Source organism: Columba livia, chromosome 10 (genome assembly GCF_036013475.1).
Source record: "Columba livia isolate bColLiv1 breed racing homer chromosome 10, bColLiv1.pat.W.v2, whole genome shotgun sequence".
Classification (NCBI taxonomy): domain Eukaryota; kingdom Metazoa; phylum Chordata; class Aves; order Columbiformes; family Columbidae; genus Columba; species Columba livia.
In genome coordinates, this window is record NC_088611.1 from 9,953,577 (window position 1) to 9,967,869 (window position 14,293).

The following is a 14,293-nucleotide window of genomic DNA, read 5'->3' on the forward strand; positions in this document are numbered from 1 at the left end:
ATTTAGTCATTTCCTCTCTCATCTCCTTAACCTCCTCAGGTTTCCTGGATTTCATAAAAACATTTCCCTTCCCAACATGTTTTAGTTATAAGCTTAATGTTTTCCATTTCCCTACCTGTATTGTAGTGTTCCCACCTTCCAGAAGGGCAATGGCGAGCAGGATACTCTCATGGAAGACTCTGTCACTGGTGGCATTCATGATGAGATCTATAACCAGGTTGGACGCACCTTCTTTATCCAGATGACATTGGACATCTGCCAAACTCATCTCACCTCGGCTCATTGAACTCGATCCAGAGCTTCCTCCTATAAAGGTGATCATAAGAAACAGGCTGAGATTCAAACCCCATCACCCTACGGTGATGGCACCTCTCTTCTGGTTTACATTACTAACCTATCCTGAAAGATGTGCACACATTTATTAACAGTGATGTGCCTGGGCTGGGAACAGGCAAGGGTTATCACCACCACTGCCTTCAGCAGCAGAAGGTGGAAAGAGGCTGGTGAATTGGAAGAGGATTGGGGAAACAGCGTGGACTCAGGGATATGAAGAGAGGTAGAGGGACTGCAAGACCAGCAAGGGGATGGAGAAAAGGCGAGACACATTCCAGAGGATGGCAAAACCAATGGTCTAGAAAGTCGAAGAGTATGGCAGTAGGCAGCATAACACAAGGACAAATTAAATATAAATCAAGTTTAGAAAACAGGGGAAATAGTGGGGGGTTTTTTGTTTGTTTTTAGTGTTTTCCATTTTGTTTGTTTTGTTTCTGATCAGGCCAGCTTTCAAGAGGATTACCCACTGTCTTTATTTTGAAGAGGCAAGACCCAGTGAACTGTGTTTTGACAAAACATGCTTGATTAAATTTTGGTTTCAGATACGGTTAACAATCTGATATCCTTATGAGCACATTTCCCAAATATTATTGCAAATATCATATTAGTCAGGTTTTCTAAGTACGTTCACTAAAGCAAATCACAAAATTTAAGCCAACACAACACAGTCTCTGGAAAGTACAAAAAGTTCTGCCTGCTTAATTTTAAAGTACTTTCTCAAATACAGTCAGGAGAAAAAGAACAATGCTCTCATCTGTATGAGGAAAAAGCAGCTGACACGTTTAGAGTCGGGAGAGTGATGCTCCGCTCAGCCCAAAGGTAAACCCCTCAAGGAGAGTTAAAACACATTGGAGTTTCCCAAGCCAAAAGTGACATGCGCTCAGGGCTTTCTTCCCCATCCATGTAGGTAGTTTCTCCGTTTCTAGGATTTCACAGAACAGAACAGTGGGGGAGAGGTCCAAGAGGTGGGAAGACCCAGGGGTGAGCAGGAGCACATCCTACCTCCTGCCCCGGCTTTGCTGGCACCTCCGGCAGACAAGGGGCCATTGCCGAAGGTGGTGAGGCTCTCGCGCCGTCCCGCCGGTCTCACGTTGCCATAATAGCGGTTGACCAAAACTTGCCTGAGTGCCTCACCCTTGATTCAAAGAGAATAACGAAACCATGATGTGAGCTTAATGAATAAATAAACTAAGAATATTTAGCTGCAATGGGACTGCTGTTATCATGAGTCCGCTTGCAGGGGTGTGGTGGGGGAACTGAAACCCTGGAGATTTGGTAAAGTTCTCTGAGCATCTCCCAATGTGCTTGGGCAGGCTGGGACACCGGGGGTCTCATGGGGCTCAAATAAAATGAAGTGTTCCCAGCACCAGAAACAGCTACAGTTTAGATTTTGTGCTAAAGCTTTCTAGACAGATTTTATTCTCAAAGGCTATTTTTTAAAAATTAAGATCTGTCTCAATTTTAAAGGTAAAAAAGTGGCATCTGTACGGCACCAACACAAAATGAAGAGAAGGATTAGAGATGCACTAGCATTAAGAAATAGTTTTGTGAGTGAGACTCTCAAATCTATCCTATTTTGCCATTTCCCTGATGTTACATGGACATGCTCTTTTCACTCCTCCATCAGCAGCAAACATGATCTAACACTGTCAGCCACTGAGCAGAAGCCCAAGCGATCCCCGCTGCATCCCAGCTCTTTGTTCCCCGTGTCCCTGACGGCAGCTGCCCGGTCACGCTGGCTGTCAGCATCCCAGCACATGAGCACCGGTCCTCAGATAACCCCGACATCCCGGCCCCTCCCCGCAGAGGCCAGCGGGGATCAAAACATCATCCAGCTCCAATGTGAACCTGTGGACTCTGCGCTGCTCTCACTCAAGTCTTTACAGGAATTCCCAGTAGTTCAGAGCTGTACAAAAGCCGGTGGTACTGCCAGCAATGGCAGACACACAAATACTGCAGTTAGATTAACAGATTTTTTTGTAAGGTCTTTGTGCAAAAAGGAAAACTGGTGATTATTGTAGCTGGGAGCTACTGCTCTGCTAATGGCTGTGTGCTGTGATTACAGCAGTACCACTCCGAGACAGCATCTGAGAGGGGAGGATGGAGGTTTTCTGGGGATTCAAAAATAATCTATCTAGCCAAAAATAATTTCACATTAAAAATTTGATAGGATGAACAAAGGCTCTTGATCTCCATTCACAAAAAAAAGTGCTTGACACTGATATTCAGTTTTATTTCAAATCAGTTGCCTGACTATAGATTTAAAATGTCATTAGCTATGAGGCTTAACATCAGCTGCCATGCAAGTGAAGCCTTACATTTTAAACTTTCACAAGAGGCCTTTAAAACACAAATAAGTGAACGGGCAACGTAAATGTGCATTAATTGGCTCATAGAAAACTTCAGCACTGCCGCAGCTACACTGCTTCTGATACAGAGCTGGCACTCACAGAAGGTAGATTAGAGAAATCCTTACACCTCAATGCACGGGCAAGGAAAAAAACCCATCTGGAAGTGAACAGTCCTTTCCCAAATTTCAGAAATCACTTCCAGAGAAGTTCATCACCTGCCTGCAGCTGGTCAGGGATCGCTACCCTCCCCGCAAGGCTGGTGTTAATGTTGGAGCTTCCACCGCCTGCTCCTGTCACTACAATTTAGCAAATTAAAAGTAGTTCCTATAGATTATCAGTGTGAAAGCTGCAGCACAAGAGCTGCATTTTATGGAATCAGATGGAGACAGGGGAAGCAGCAAGGAGACAAGATGTAAAATGAACATGAAGAGAGTCTTCCAAACAGCTGCTTACAAAAGCCCCCCAAAAAAGCGAAGAAAGGCGAGTTACTTTTGAAGCAACTATAAAAAATGATGAGCACTTCTCCAAGGGGCATACGCTTCCTATCACCGCTTCGGCCAAATAGTGAACATGCAGAAGAGACAAGAGACTAAATTCAAACTCTCAACCAAATTCTCATCCCAGAGGAGCTGCTTTGACTGACAGCGACATGAGTGTTTAGTACATGATGTAGTGCTTTAATGATCTCTCAGTCTGCCAGGTAAGGAAGGTTACATGACAGAACAAGGCCAAGCCAGACAAAAAAAAAATAACCTTAACTACATCTTCCTTCTACGTGTGTGCTGATGAGAAAGGCAACTTGATACCCATATAAGCTCTATGCCAAAAATCAAGTTTTGAGTTCTCACATTACCTTTTTCCTCTTCTGTTAAACTAACTGGCAGTTGTCATATCAACTGGCATTTAAAACCAGTAATTTTTACTACTCACTACAAAGATAACACACAGCCAACCACAAGAACTGCTGCTCAGTAAACTCTACCTCCTCCTGAATTCAGAAGTGTAACTAAAGCTCCTGGAATTCTCATGGTCAAAACGGCTGGGGTGAGTGGAGAGACCTCATGGGGACCTGCTGCTCCAAGGCCAGACCTGCAGCACCTCTGCTGTCTATAGGAGTAGTGTATCCCAAACAGGACAAACAACCAGAAAATACAAGTGGGAACACATATCAAGCATTTGTTATTTCTAGTCTGAAAGTGTGCTGATCAACGGTTTTGCAGGTCTGGCAAACTGCATTCACCAGCATTTCAGATTCTAACTGGGAAGAAAAGCTTTGTTTCCTACAAAATTATTCAAACCCACTGTGTTAGCTAACAAGTATATGAGTATGTGATCAAAGTAGAGGAGAGAAAAAAATAAGTGATATTTAAGAAATGTTATAATTAATTCAGCTGCGATGCTTGGCTCCAGAACAGTTCTTTAACCATCATGTTACTGTTGTACACCACTTTGATGCGTACGGTATGCAAACAAATATCAGATGTTTGGCTGCAATAAGAAAAATCAAATATGCTACCTAGAAAAAAAAAACCAAACACCCAACAGCATTCAGTTTCATCTGCATTCACCGTCAAGGTAAACTAACAGGAAGTGGTATACAAACACTATTGAACATGTATCAGTAAAGCAGATGCAACACACAGTTTGGTGTTAATCAAAAACCTGTTACAACCTTTAAAACAGAGAATCTTTAATAATAATATTTAAGAGTGGAGCAGTTACACATCGCTGCTATTTTGGTCCCAGCTACAAGAGCAGAAGAAATCAAGCAACGGATTAATGATGCTGATTTTGCAGCTTGGCTGTTTAGAAAGGGGGAGGTGTGGCCAAAGCAGGCAAACTCCACCACCACTGATTAATCTCACTTCGTAATTGTGTGATCATCAAAGGGGAGTTCTTTGAAAGTGTGAACAGACTAGACCAAGATCTGAGGCTTAATTCAGAGCAGCCAAGCACTTGCTCCTTCCATTTAATCCAAAAGAAGCTGCTCCAGCACCTCATTTTGTAAGCGTGGCTGATCTTTTCAGGTTTTCCAAGAGACCGACAGTAAGCAGTTAACCACATAAGTTTCTTACATGACTTAACGCTTCACTGTTTAAAAGGAAAAGGTAGAAGATTAGTTCTGAAGGTGCTTGACTGCTGTACATACCCTTCTATGATCCTCCAGTTGCCTCTGTGGTAGACTTTGATCAAGCTCCTGCTGCACATGCAGAAATTTCGTTTTAAAGCAGAAAAACACTAAAGAGACACTAACATCTTTGTACTCATGGAAAAAATTAAGGGAAGTCACAGCTGAAAGCAAGGGAGGAGGTGAGGAAGATCGACTGACAAGCTATCTAAACAGAACATCTGCCCGCAATTAGCTCTGGCAGTACTTAACCCGTCTGCCCTGCCGCCCTCCAGCAGACCCCCATGGCATGCACGTGTGCCAACGCATCCGCATGGATTTAAAGAAAACACCAAGTCTGCCTCACTTTACAGTTCCCAGTAACACAGAGAAGTTTTGAACAACCTGAACCATGCATGCCCATGCACACAGATACACAGACACACACACACAACCACCCCGTCCCACTATGCACACACTTGTGGGGGACGTGTAGGTGCTTCAACACGTCTGACCGTGGTCAGGGAAGCTCTTTTGAGACTGCGGAGACTCTGACAACACCTATGGGATTTCCATCCCAATGCCACATGGGGTTTCACTGAACAATGTCCCTTGGCACTCAAAAGTTTTCAAATCAAATCTCTCTTTTATTTCAGATATTAATTTTCAGGAATGGAACTTCCACTTTGCAAACTTGAAGTATGCCGCACTTTTCCTGCTTTACAGCATTCTGAAAACGTGTAGGAATGACCACTTTATAGAGGGCTCCTGGTTTCAGATAGGTCCATCTCCCAAAGATCTCAAATGCATTCTATGACCACTCAGAGTTTCAGTTTACATTTAAACACTATTCCACAAAAATTACAAATACAAAGGTCTAAACAACCACAAACTACAGTTTTTCCACGGTTTCACAACATATTTATCACCTTCATATTCATACAGCTCAGAGAATTGCCACTGTTCTAGATTTAGGCTTCCATGTTTCAGTTAGATTTGTGGTGGTATAGCACCCAGTTGTACAATCTGCCAATGGCATCTCTGGATGTCCCATTAATTTCAAAAGAATTTGAGATATCTTAAATTCTTATGTCCTCATTTCAGTAAATAATCTGTCTTATGCAAAGTGATAGTGGGGTATCTCATAAAGGACATGTGCCTGCATATCCAATTAACTACAGAGTTAGTAACCTTGAAGGTGTGAAGTGACCATTAGCTGTTCCACTGTGGCTTTTTAACCAGGACACCCAGTTGCTCTAGGATTATGAAGCTTCCACCAACTTCTTTTGACACCTCCACTTCCTTATCAAAGTTTTTATAACATGTGAGACCAAGGGAAAATAAAATTCTGTATTAGGAGCCAGACAAATGATGTCTCATTTTGCTAAGATAGGAGGATTTGAGAGGAGACTTTTCAAACACTGCCTCCCTCAAAAGCTAAAGGAAATGGCTGCAAGATCAGCACTACCTTGGACGGGTTAAAACACTTGGCCCTTGAGTTCCTTACTTTGTCCAGGAATGTAGATTTGGGACTGGTTTACATACTTTGATATAATTTTGGACTATTGTCATGCTGATGCTGTATTGGATTAAACCACTTCAACAAGTCTATGTATTTTTCACGGTCTAACACCACGCAGGAACACACATTTCACAGGGTTTTTTTTTAAAACCAACAAGACACTCCACCAGGACTACTTCCAAACACCAATATTTGCCTGTTGTACAAATATAGGTGGGCGACACACCTCTACAGAGCTTTCCGTTTCTGGCGGTTGCGGCAGCTAGTTGAAAGTAAAATGCAGAAAAATTAGTCATTCTTTAAGAATCTTTCATCCCAACAGAAATCTAGTGGTCAACACGTAGGGGAAGGTAGCTAGCAAAGCACTCGACTTAGCTGAATCATCGCAAATGAATTATAGTCATAATTACTGTTTACGCCCTCCCGCCCACCCACCTTGCTCCTAAAAGGGCTACATTTTGGAAATTTAGCAGGTATCCTTTGAACATCCCAAACTACTTTGCATGAACACAGAGGCACAAGCAAAAAGCTTGAGCTGCAGATGCCCCCAGGCCTGCGGTGCAGGGATGCGCTTTTGGGCAACCTGCTCGGACCCCGCGCCTGGGATCTGCAGCTCGCAGGGGGTGAAGGCGGCTCCCCCATGCCCAGTGGGGAGGAGGAGGAGGAGGAGGAAGCAGGGTGACATGTCACACAGAGACAGCAGCCTTATACTGTTAGTTTAAAAAATGCGTTCATTGGGTTGTCATCTATAAACATACTTTTCACAAGATAAAAGATATGTGATACAGCACCAAACATAAGCAATGGAATAATAGGCTTAATGGTGACAGCTTTTCAAATTTAAAATGCTGATCATCACATTGGAACAGATGAAGACGAGCAACTTTTATCTAGTAGAGTTTAGACATACAACAGAGACCTAAACATTCAAACGAAGCTGCCTACTTAATTGCGGGTAAATTGATTTAACTTCTCAGAAACAGACACTAAGAAATAAGACAGGGACGATACAGTAATACCAAATTAAGTCAGCCACTCATTGTCCGTGTCTGCCTAGAGGGCACACGAACTAGACAGACAAATCAAGCAAAAGCTGGCAAGCAACCATCGTATTTTAACCCGGTATCTGCTGCAGCCTAGGAAAGGCAAAGCAAAAGGAGAGAAAGGCAATGAGATTCAGAAGTCTAAATATGGAGAGACTCCACTTCCCAAGAAGGAGCCAGAGGAGCAAGAGCTTCCCCTGCGCTGCTCTGTGGGCAGGGGCTCCTTGGCAAGGAAGAACCGTTCTCCGTTATTCTCCTAACGGACTTTCCTCCTGGCTAATTCACATGGCCTTTGGTACACCGTTTCCTTGCATTGTCACCACTCTTGGAAACTTCACAAGCATGCAAACCATTTCTCTCTTGGCCAAATTGAGGCAGGGAGTATTTAAGGCAGAGGACCAGAAGTTAACAGGAAGAACCTCATTTATGCAGAGGAACACAGAGTTCCTGTACAGCCTCGCTGCTGGAGGCTGGACACTGGAAACACCGCATCGAGTCATTAGGGAGTCCGGGCACATTGTTCTGATCGCAGACACTGTCTGAACAACTTGCTTCAGAGTAAAGCAAAAAATTCCTCAATCCTTATGTAGTCACAGCAGCACTCAACAGCAGCATGGAGATGGTGCATATTACCCCGCAAGGGAAACCAGGTACTTTCCTCCCAGGCAAGAAGAAACTGAAGCTGGCGGGTCAAGTGGACATGACTGCCGCAAGATAACAGACTGGACTTTGGATTCCAAATGAAAGCTTCCTTATTCCTGGGCTTATAACATGGCCCCATCTTAATCAAACATATGTGTACATTTTGGGGCTAAAAACCAGCACAGATGAAGAATCAGCATGAAATTAGTTTGATCTTTCCAACTTAATTGGAGAAGGATAAAGTATATATTCTAGCTAGCAAATTCCTGTGCCTTCCCGCTGTAGCACAGACAGCACATATAAATAGATCAGCATGTTAGAACCAGCCCCACAAACTCATCTGCAAGCAAAAGCACCCTTGGCAATGCTTGGATGGATCATTCCAAATAAGCACGGCCTTCAGAAATCTTTCAGTAAGAATATAAACTCCAAATACTTAAATTGTCATTCTTTGAGTAAAAACTGGTTAAATAGCAAAGAATTACTGAGCTATAGCTACTGTGCCACATTTTGCACTATCCTGTGTGCTGCAACCGCAAACTATTAGCCTACACTGTACACGAAGGATTGAATAGGGTGGGAGAGCATAGTAAAGTAGTAACTTCGCTGGATTTCTTGTGTCTCTGTGTACCTCAGCTCTCCACCAGAAGAAAAGTGATGCTTTGCGGGGCAGGGGCAAGTTTGTGCAATACTGAGACTCTTCACTATCAGCAGCCGGGTGAGCGCCATGGACACAGTGGCCAGCTTTCAAACGGGAATGCAGGGGGTGGCAGGGGCAGACAAGAACACAACATCTTTACTTTCTTCTAGCAGCAGCAGCAAGAATTCCTTTCAACTTGCTGTGCAAAACCTCTTCTTCCTTTGAAATTTCTGTTCCCGCAAGGCTGGCAAATAAACCACTCATCATTAGCTGTAATAGGAGAATTACAATTTCTTTGACCTGTTGGTGACCGTAATGTCTCTAGCAGCCATTTCCCCAACACAGACTACATGTTTCCCAGCATGGTCTTTATCTGACTCAACGGTGGAAGTATCCACCTCAAAAACCACCAAAGCAAGTGACAGCTCAAGAGTGAACTCATTATATCTCATGAGACATGGAAGGGGTTTCAGTTATTTTCCTTTATGGTTTTGAGTAAAGTGTGAAAGTTTTATTTTCATTTGCTTTCAAAATAGCAAACAAGATGAAAGTTAACAAATTCTGCCTTTCACAGAAAATTCAAACAACTAGCACTGCAGAGAAAGTGGAAATGGTTTGAGGAAATGCAGGAATATTTTCATTCAGGTTTAAAGCCTCAGGATTGCCTTTCTCTCTTTCTTTTTAACTTTTTAAATTTCTTTTAAGCTTACCTGTGTAGCAAACATTCAGAACATTGAGTGCTGAAATTGCTCAAAATGCACTTAAAAGGCAGGTGGAGATTCCAGTTCACAGACTGAGTCTGCTCCAGATAGCAGCTTGAGCAAAACAGGACTGAAAACATCTCCTATTGTAATGTTACAAACGGGTGGGAAATAACCTTATCAGAAAAACCCACGTTTGCGTGAGCACACATGTATGAACACTTTCAAAAACCTGATCCTCTTCTCTTCACCTCACCAAACTTTGGAATTTTGACACAATAATGGACAGACCAGCCCACTTAAAACACAAACCACCACTTCCCGCCATCTCCAAGTTCAAAGGACTGAGAGGTGACCAAGTCCACAGACTGATGGCATTTTCCAAACTACCACATCTCCTTTAGGTTGTTTCCCGATCAGTATCTAGAAAGGATACAAAGGTGGTGCAAGGCAACAGTAAACAGATGCCTGTCCTGCAAGGTCTTCAGGATCTACACTGAGCATTTTGAAGAAGCTTAGTCAAACTAAATTGATTTGGCTCATTAGAGAAGCAATGGTGAGAAATGAGATGCCCTGTGCTGTGCAGGAAGTCAGGTTAAATTACTGAGTGATCCCTTCTGGTCCTGAAATCTGTGAATTCAGGAACCAACCCAACTCCATGCATATGGTAGCTAATTATCGGGGTGGTGGGGGGAGAGATCTGGCATAGAGAAGGAAATAAAAAGGGGAAAAACACAACTCCAGAGTCAGTTAGCCAAAGATCACATTAAGCTTTTGGTAGCTTGGTTGTATATCCAGATGCAAAGAAATACAGTGAAGATCTCAGACATATGTTATTCTGAAACCCCTGCTCTCTGCCTCGGCTCCTGCACTACCATCTCCAGAGCAGCTGAATTCCAGGGGGACTGGCTGTTTAGACACATTCCTGGAAGTCCCTTTCTACTTTTTCTTCCCTTTACTAAATTTCTCCTCTTTTCTCTGTGAAATACACTCAGTATAACTCTTACTTGAAAGACACACAGCAGAAGCACCACCCAGACTGACCCATGACAACAGAATAGGAGCACAAATTGGGGTGCTGCCCTTCATAACCCTTCAATAACACCAGAAAACTCCACAGAGGTTACCTGCTTGCCAAATCTCCTTTGTAAGGCAAATACTGTTACCTTGCAGAACTGAGAAAAAATTCGGATAGGAAGTTTGTAGCCTCTGCAGATGATATGTAGGTGTTCGTCAAAAAACACATTTGACTTGCTATGGATAAGTTTCAGGGCAGAGAGGAATAACTGGGAACTAAGAGCACAGAACTGCTTTGACAAACTTCCCACGTTACAGTTTGCCATTGTAACAGACCTGCACCAAAGTTCCCGAGCAGGGTATTTTTAGGGATGGAGGATCTCACACCTCCATACGTTAAGAGGCAGCAGGAGACGCAGAGCAGAACCTTGTCCTGGCACAGGCTCCTCCAAGCTGTGCAGCTCACCCAGCCCTCGCAAAAGACACAAAGGATTTTTGATTTCTGGGGGGCAGGGGCATTCCCTGCCTCCCACCAGCACGTGATGGAGCAGAAACCACATGTGGACACGCCCTCGGTGCATACCCAGGTCAGGGATGCGGCTAAACTTCCACCCCTGCCCCTTTATCTCAGGGAATTTGCAGAGACTTTATGTGCTGCCAGACGATGAGGTGGGAAATCTGGCGTCAGGGCCGTCAGTGCCTGCAGGAAAGGTCACTGAGCTCTGCCTACGGGAGCGCCTGCTCTCATTTTCCAGAGGTTTCAGCTGAGAAAGCATGTTTTCCTTGGGCTGGGGCTTTCCTGGAGTTAGAGACCTCAGTCTCCAATATGTCACTGACCTTAGATGGGAGTGCAATCACTTGCTTCTCTTTAAATCCTCAATCTTGCAGGTGTTTTACAAGATCTGAATATAGTGAGAACTATCTTCACTACACATTTTACAAGTAGCAGTTTTAATTAACTAATAAGATATTGCAAAGATTTTAAACTTTTTTTTTTTTGTTACAAATAACTATAAGAAATGTTCCACTCTCCTTTTCCAAAAAGCTCACCAATTCCAGTTCATGCAATAAAACCAGTCCAAATATCGGGATTTCTGAAGGGAAAAAAATATAAGGCAGCCCACAAAAATTTATGAGAGCCTGCATTTCCTCTGCTTGAGACATAACAAGTGAAGCGCTCAGTGCAAAACACACAACAGAAATGACTATGGAATAAGCTCTCTCTACAAGGAAAATATAAGTGCATCTCTCCAGTGCTTAAGAGGTTAATAAATTTTCCAATTCCAATCAGAAGATGCATAAAATAGCACATATTTTGCACCTTGCTCAGCTGCCACAGTTCTAGTTTATCATTGATAAAGAGCACTGAAGTTACCTCAGTCAACCCCCTGAACCAAGGTTTTCAGTTCCCTTTTCACCCGCTTGAAACCTCAAGACCAAAGTGAAGAGGTGAAAAAAAAACAAAACAAAACTGACAACCCAAAACTACATGGAGTGGGTCTGCAGGTGTATTTTGCTGGATACCATTTTATCAGCTGCATAAATGTCATTGCTGAATAAAGATGGAAAAACCCCAACAACAAAAAACCTGGTCTTTTCTTTAATTCATTTTTTTCACTTCAAATCCTAAAAAGGACTAAATAAGTACATGGGAAACTCTGGGTTCTTTTAGAGTTTTGCTGGATTGGGTCATTTTGGGGTTTGCCGGCCCCTGCCCAGGGCCCCACCAGCCCTGTGGGGGGTAAGCAGCAGAGCACCCCCTCTTCACCCCAAAAAATAACATCCAAACCCATCAGGACGGGCCCGCTGGTCACGGGAAGCGCTGGCAGCCCCAGCGGCACGGCAGCCCCGGGGGCCCGCAGCCCCGGCACGGCCCGCGGAGACTGTAAACATCTCCACCATGTTTATTGGCAATTACCGCTGAAGGTCACACATCAGCAGCGGGCCGAAATTCCAGGAAAAAAAGCTGTTCTTATGTAACTGCTGCTTGAATGTTGGCAGGTGCCCAGCGGAGCCGCTCACTGCAATGTGGCTGGGAGGAGGGAAACAGGACAAGGGAAAAAAAAAGTAGGACATCTCCCAGCTGCATTCAGCATCCTGAGCATGCCACCTGCAGGTCAGCACTGACTTCTCTGCTTTTTAATCCATGAAATACTAGTGTTTCTCTAGGACACGTGCATTTTGGTGCCCAAGACTCGCACTGCAGGTGGAAACTGGGCCACGATGTCCCCAAACACCTATGGAGATCCAGGAGAGCGGATGGGAAGATTGTACACAAACAGAAATGCCTCAGCGGGGAGGGAGCCGAGCTGATTGAGCGGTCCTGGACCACAGGGAACCCATGGTGGAACTCACCATGTCGACCTCGGTTGTGCAACACCATAAAATCTGCATTTGTATCTTGCCAGGACTTTTCATTTAATCCTCAACCCACTAAAAAGTGAATTAAGCTGTTGTGTCTAATTACAACTGGGGTTTAGTTATCACCGTTGTGTGAAGATTCAGACTTGATGGCACTTGAGGCAAATTTAGTTTGGTCCTGAACCGCTCCTCCAAGAGACCAGCATTGTCACCAACTCCATCATGAACAGGATTAGAGCAGTTCCAGCCCAGTAAGATGGAAAGATACTCAGCCCAAGGGCTTTTATAGGCAACATGCCAGTGGGGGTTTCTACTTTATTACTTGAGAAACACAGGGCCCATGCTAAGAGCACCCTCTGCAGCGCTTCAGCTCAGGTCAGACCACTTCAGCTCCCAACGCCCGCCCAGTGCTGCAGGAGAGCCCCCGAGAAATGGGAGTCACACTGCAAACAGAACGACAAGCTCTGAGCACACAGCTCCCCAAGACCAGGACAAAACCCAACAGAACCGTGTTGTGAGTAAGGTGCAAAATGCCTTACAGTTTCTGATGGTTTTGGTTTTCTATCAAAATAAGTCGTGCTTTTTATCCATCTTTCAAGATAGCTTTTCTGCTCTTTGTTTTAATACTGGTCTTATGCAGTCCCTATTTCAGAACTACTGCAAGATGACTCTCATTGTAACTGTATCCTAATTTCTGTCTCCAGAGAAAAACCTTTTCCACAAATCCTGCCACATGCTGCAGAGTTCAAAATAACACCTACAAGAAAAATACACCACATTTCTGCCAGACCAGATCACGGCCCTCAGACTCTAGCAATAGATGTTTAAAACAAATACCACACTACATTGCTGCTTCTCAGAAAACTACAGCTCCTTCCTGTCCATCATTTCCAACAAAAAGGGAATTCCAGATGAACCCCTCAATAGAATGCACGAGAACTGGGCCGGCAGGATTAAACCATCCTGGCCATCCCCTCCCTCCCCAGCAGCCGAACGCTCCAGCCACCCCCCGGGCTCGGCTGGTTCACAGGGGTCGGTTCATCATCCTTCACCATCCTTCCTGTTCTGCGGGGGATTTCCTACCATGAGGTGAATTCCAGCACTATTCACCCAGCTCAAGGGCACTCCCTTTCTTCACTCACAAAAACATTAAGGGGGACTGGAATGCTGATTTTCTATCGCTGCTTGCAGTAACAAATGCATGGACCTCCTGGGATCTTTAATGTATTTTCTTGTTTGGACACACCATGCACTGAAATTACCTCACAGTAAACAACTGATATATATATATAAATCTACTTATGTATACAATTACATAAATACTATGAAATCATGCCATAAGACAGTTGCTCTATAATAGAGTTTTACCTTAAGGCAATAAAAAGCATTTTGGCTGGTCAGAAAAAATAAAATGTGTAAAATTTGACAGAGAGTTAATAATTTTATTAATAAAGGAGTAACTAGTAGTAGTCTTTGCCTTAAATGTTTACAGTTTCCAGGATTGACAAGGGGGGGGGGAAGAAAAAGGAAACCCCAGGATTTCCTTTGCTACTTCTCCACAGTTCAAACTCCGTCC

General features: G+C 43.8%; 1 protein-coding gene across 16 annotated transcripts in view; it reads right to left on the reverse strand.

Annotated features, from left to right (window-relative positions):
* Positions 1-14,293, reverse strand: part of ITPR1 (inositol 1,4,5-trisphosphate receptor type 1) — a 174,398-nt gene that overhangs the window by 62,410 nt on the left and 97,695 nt on the right. For 10 of the 16 annotated variants that reach the window (XM_065074564.1, XM_065074557.1, XM_065074555.1 and 7 more), the window contains 4 exons: positions 6,540-6,575; positions 4,834-4,884; positions 1,336-1,468; positions 116-306 (listed from right to left, as the gene is read on the reverse strand). In XM_065074564.1, the coding sequence (XP_064930636.1) occupies positions 116-306; positions 1,336-1,468; positions 4,834-4,884; positions 6,540-6,575 (411 nt within the window). The remainder of the gene's footprint in view (positions 1-115; positions 307-1,335; positions 1,469-4,833; positions 4,885-6,539; positions 6,576-14,293) is intronic. The other 6 variants (XM_065074569.1, XM_065074567.1, XM_065074554.1 and 3 more) reach the window with 2 other exon arrangements.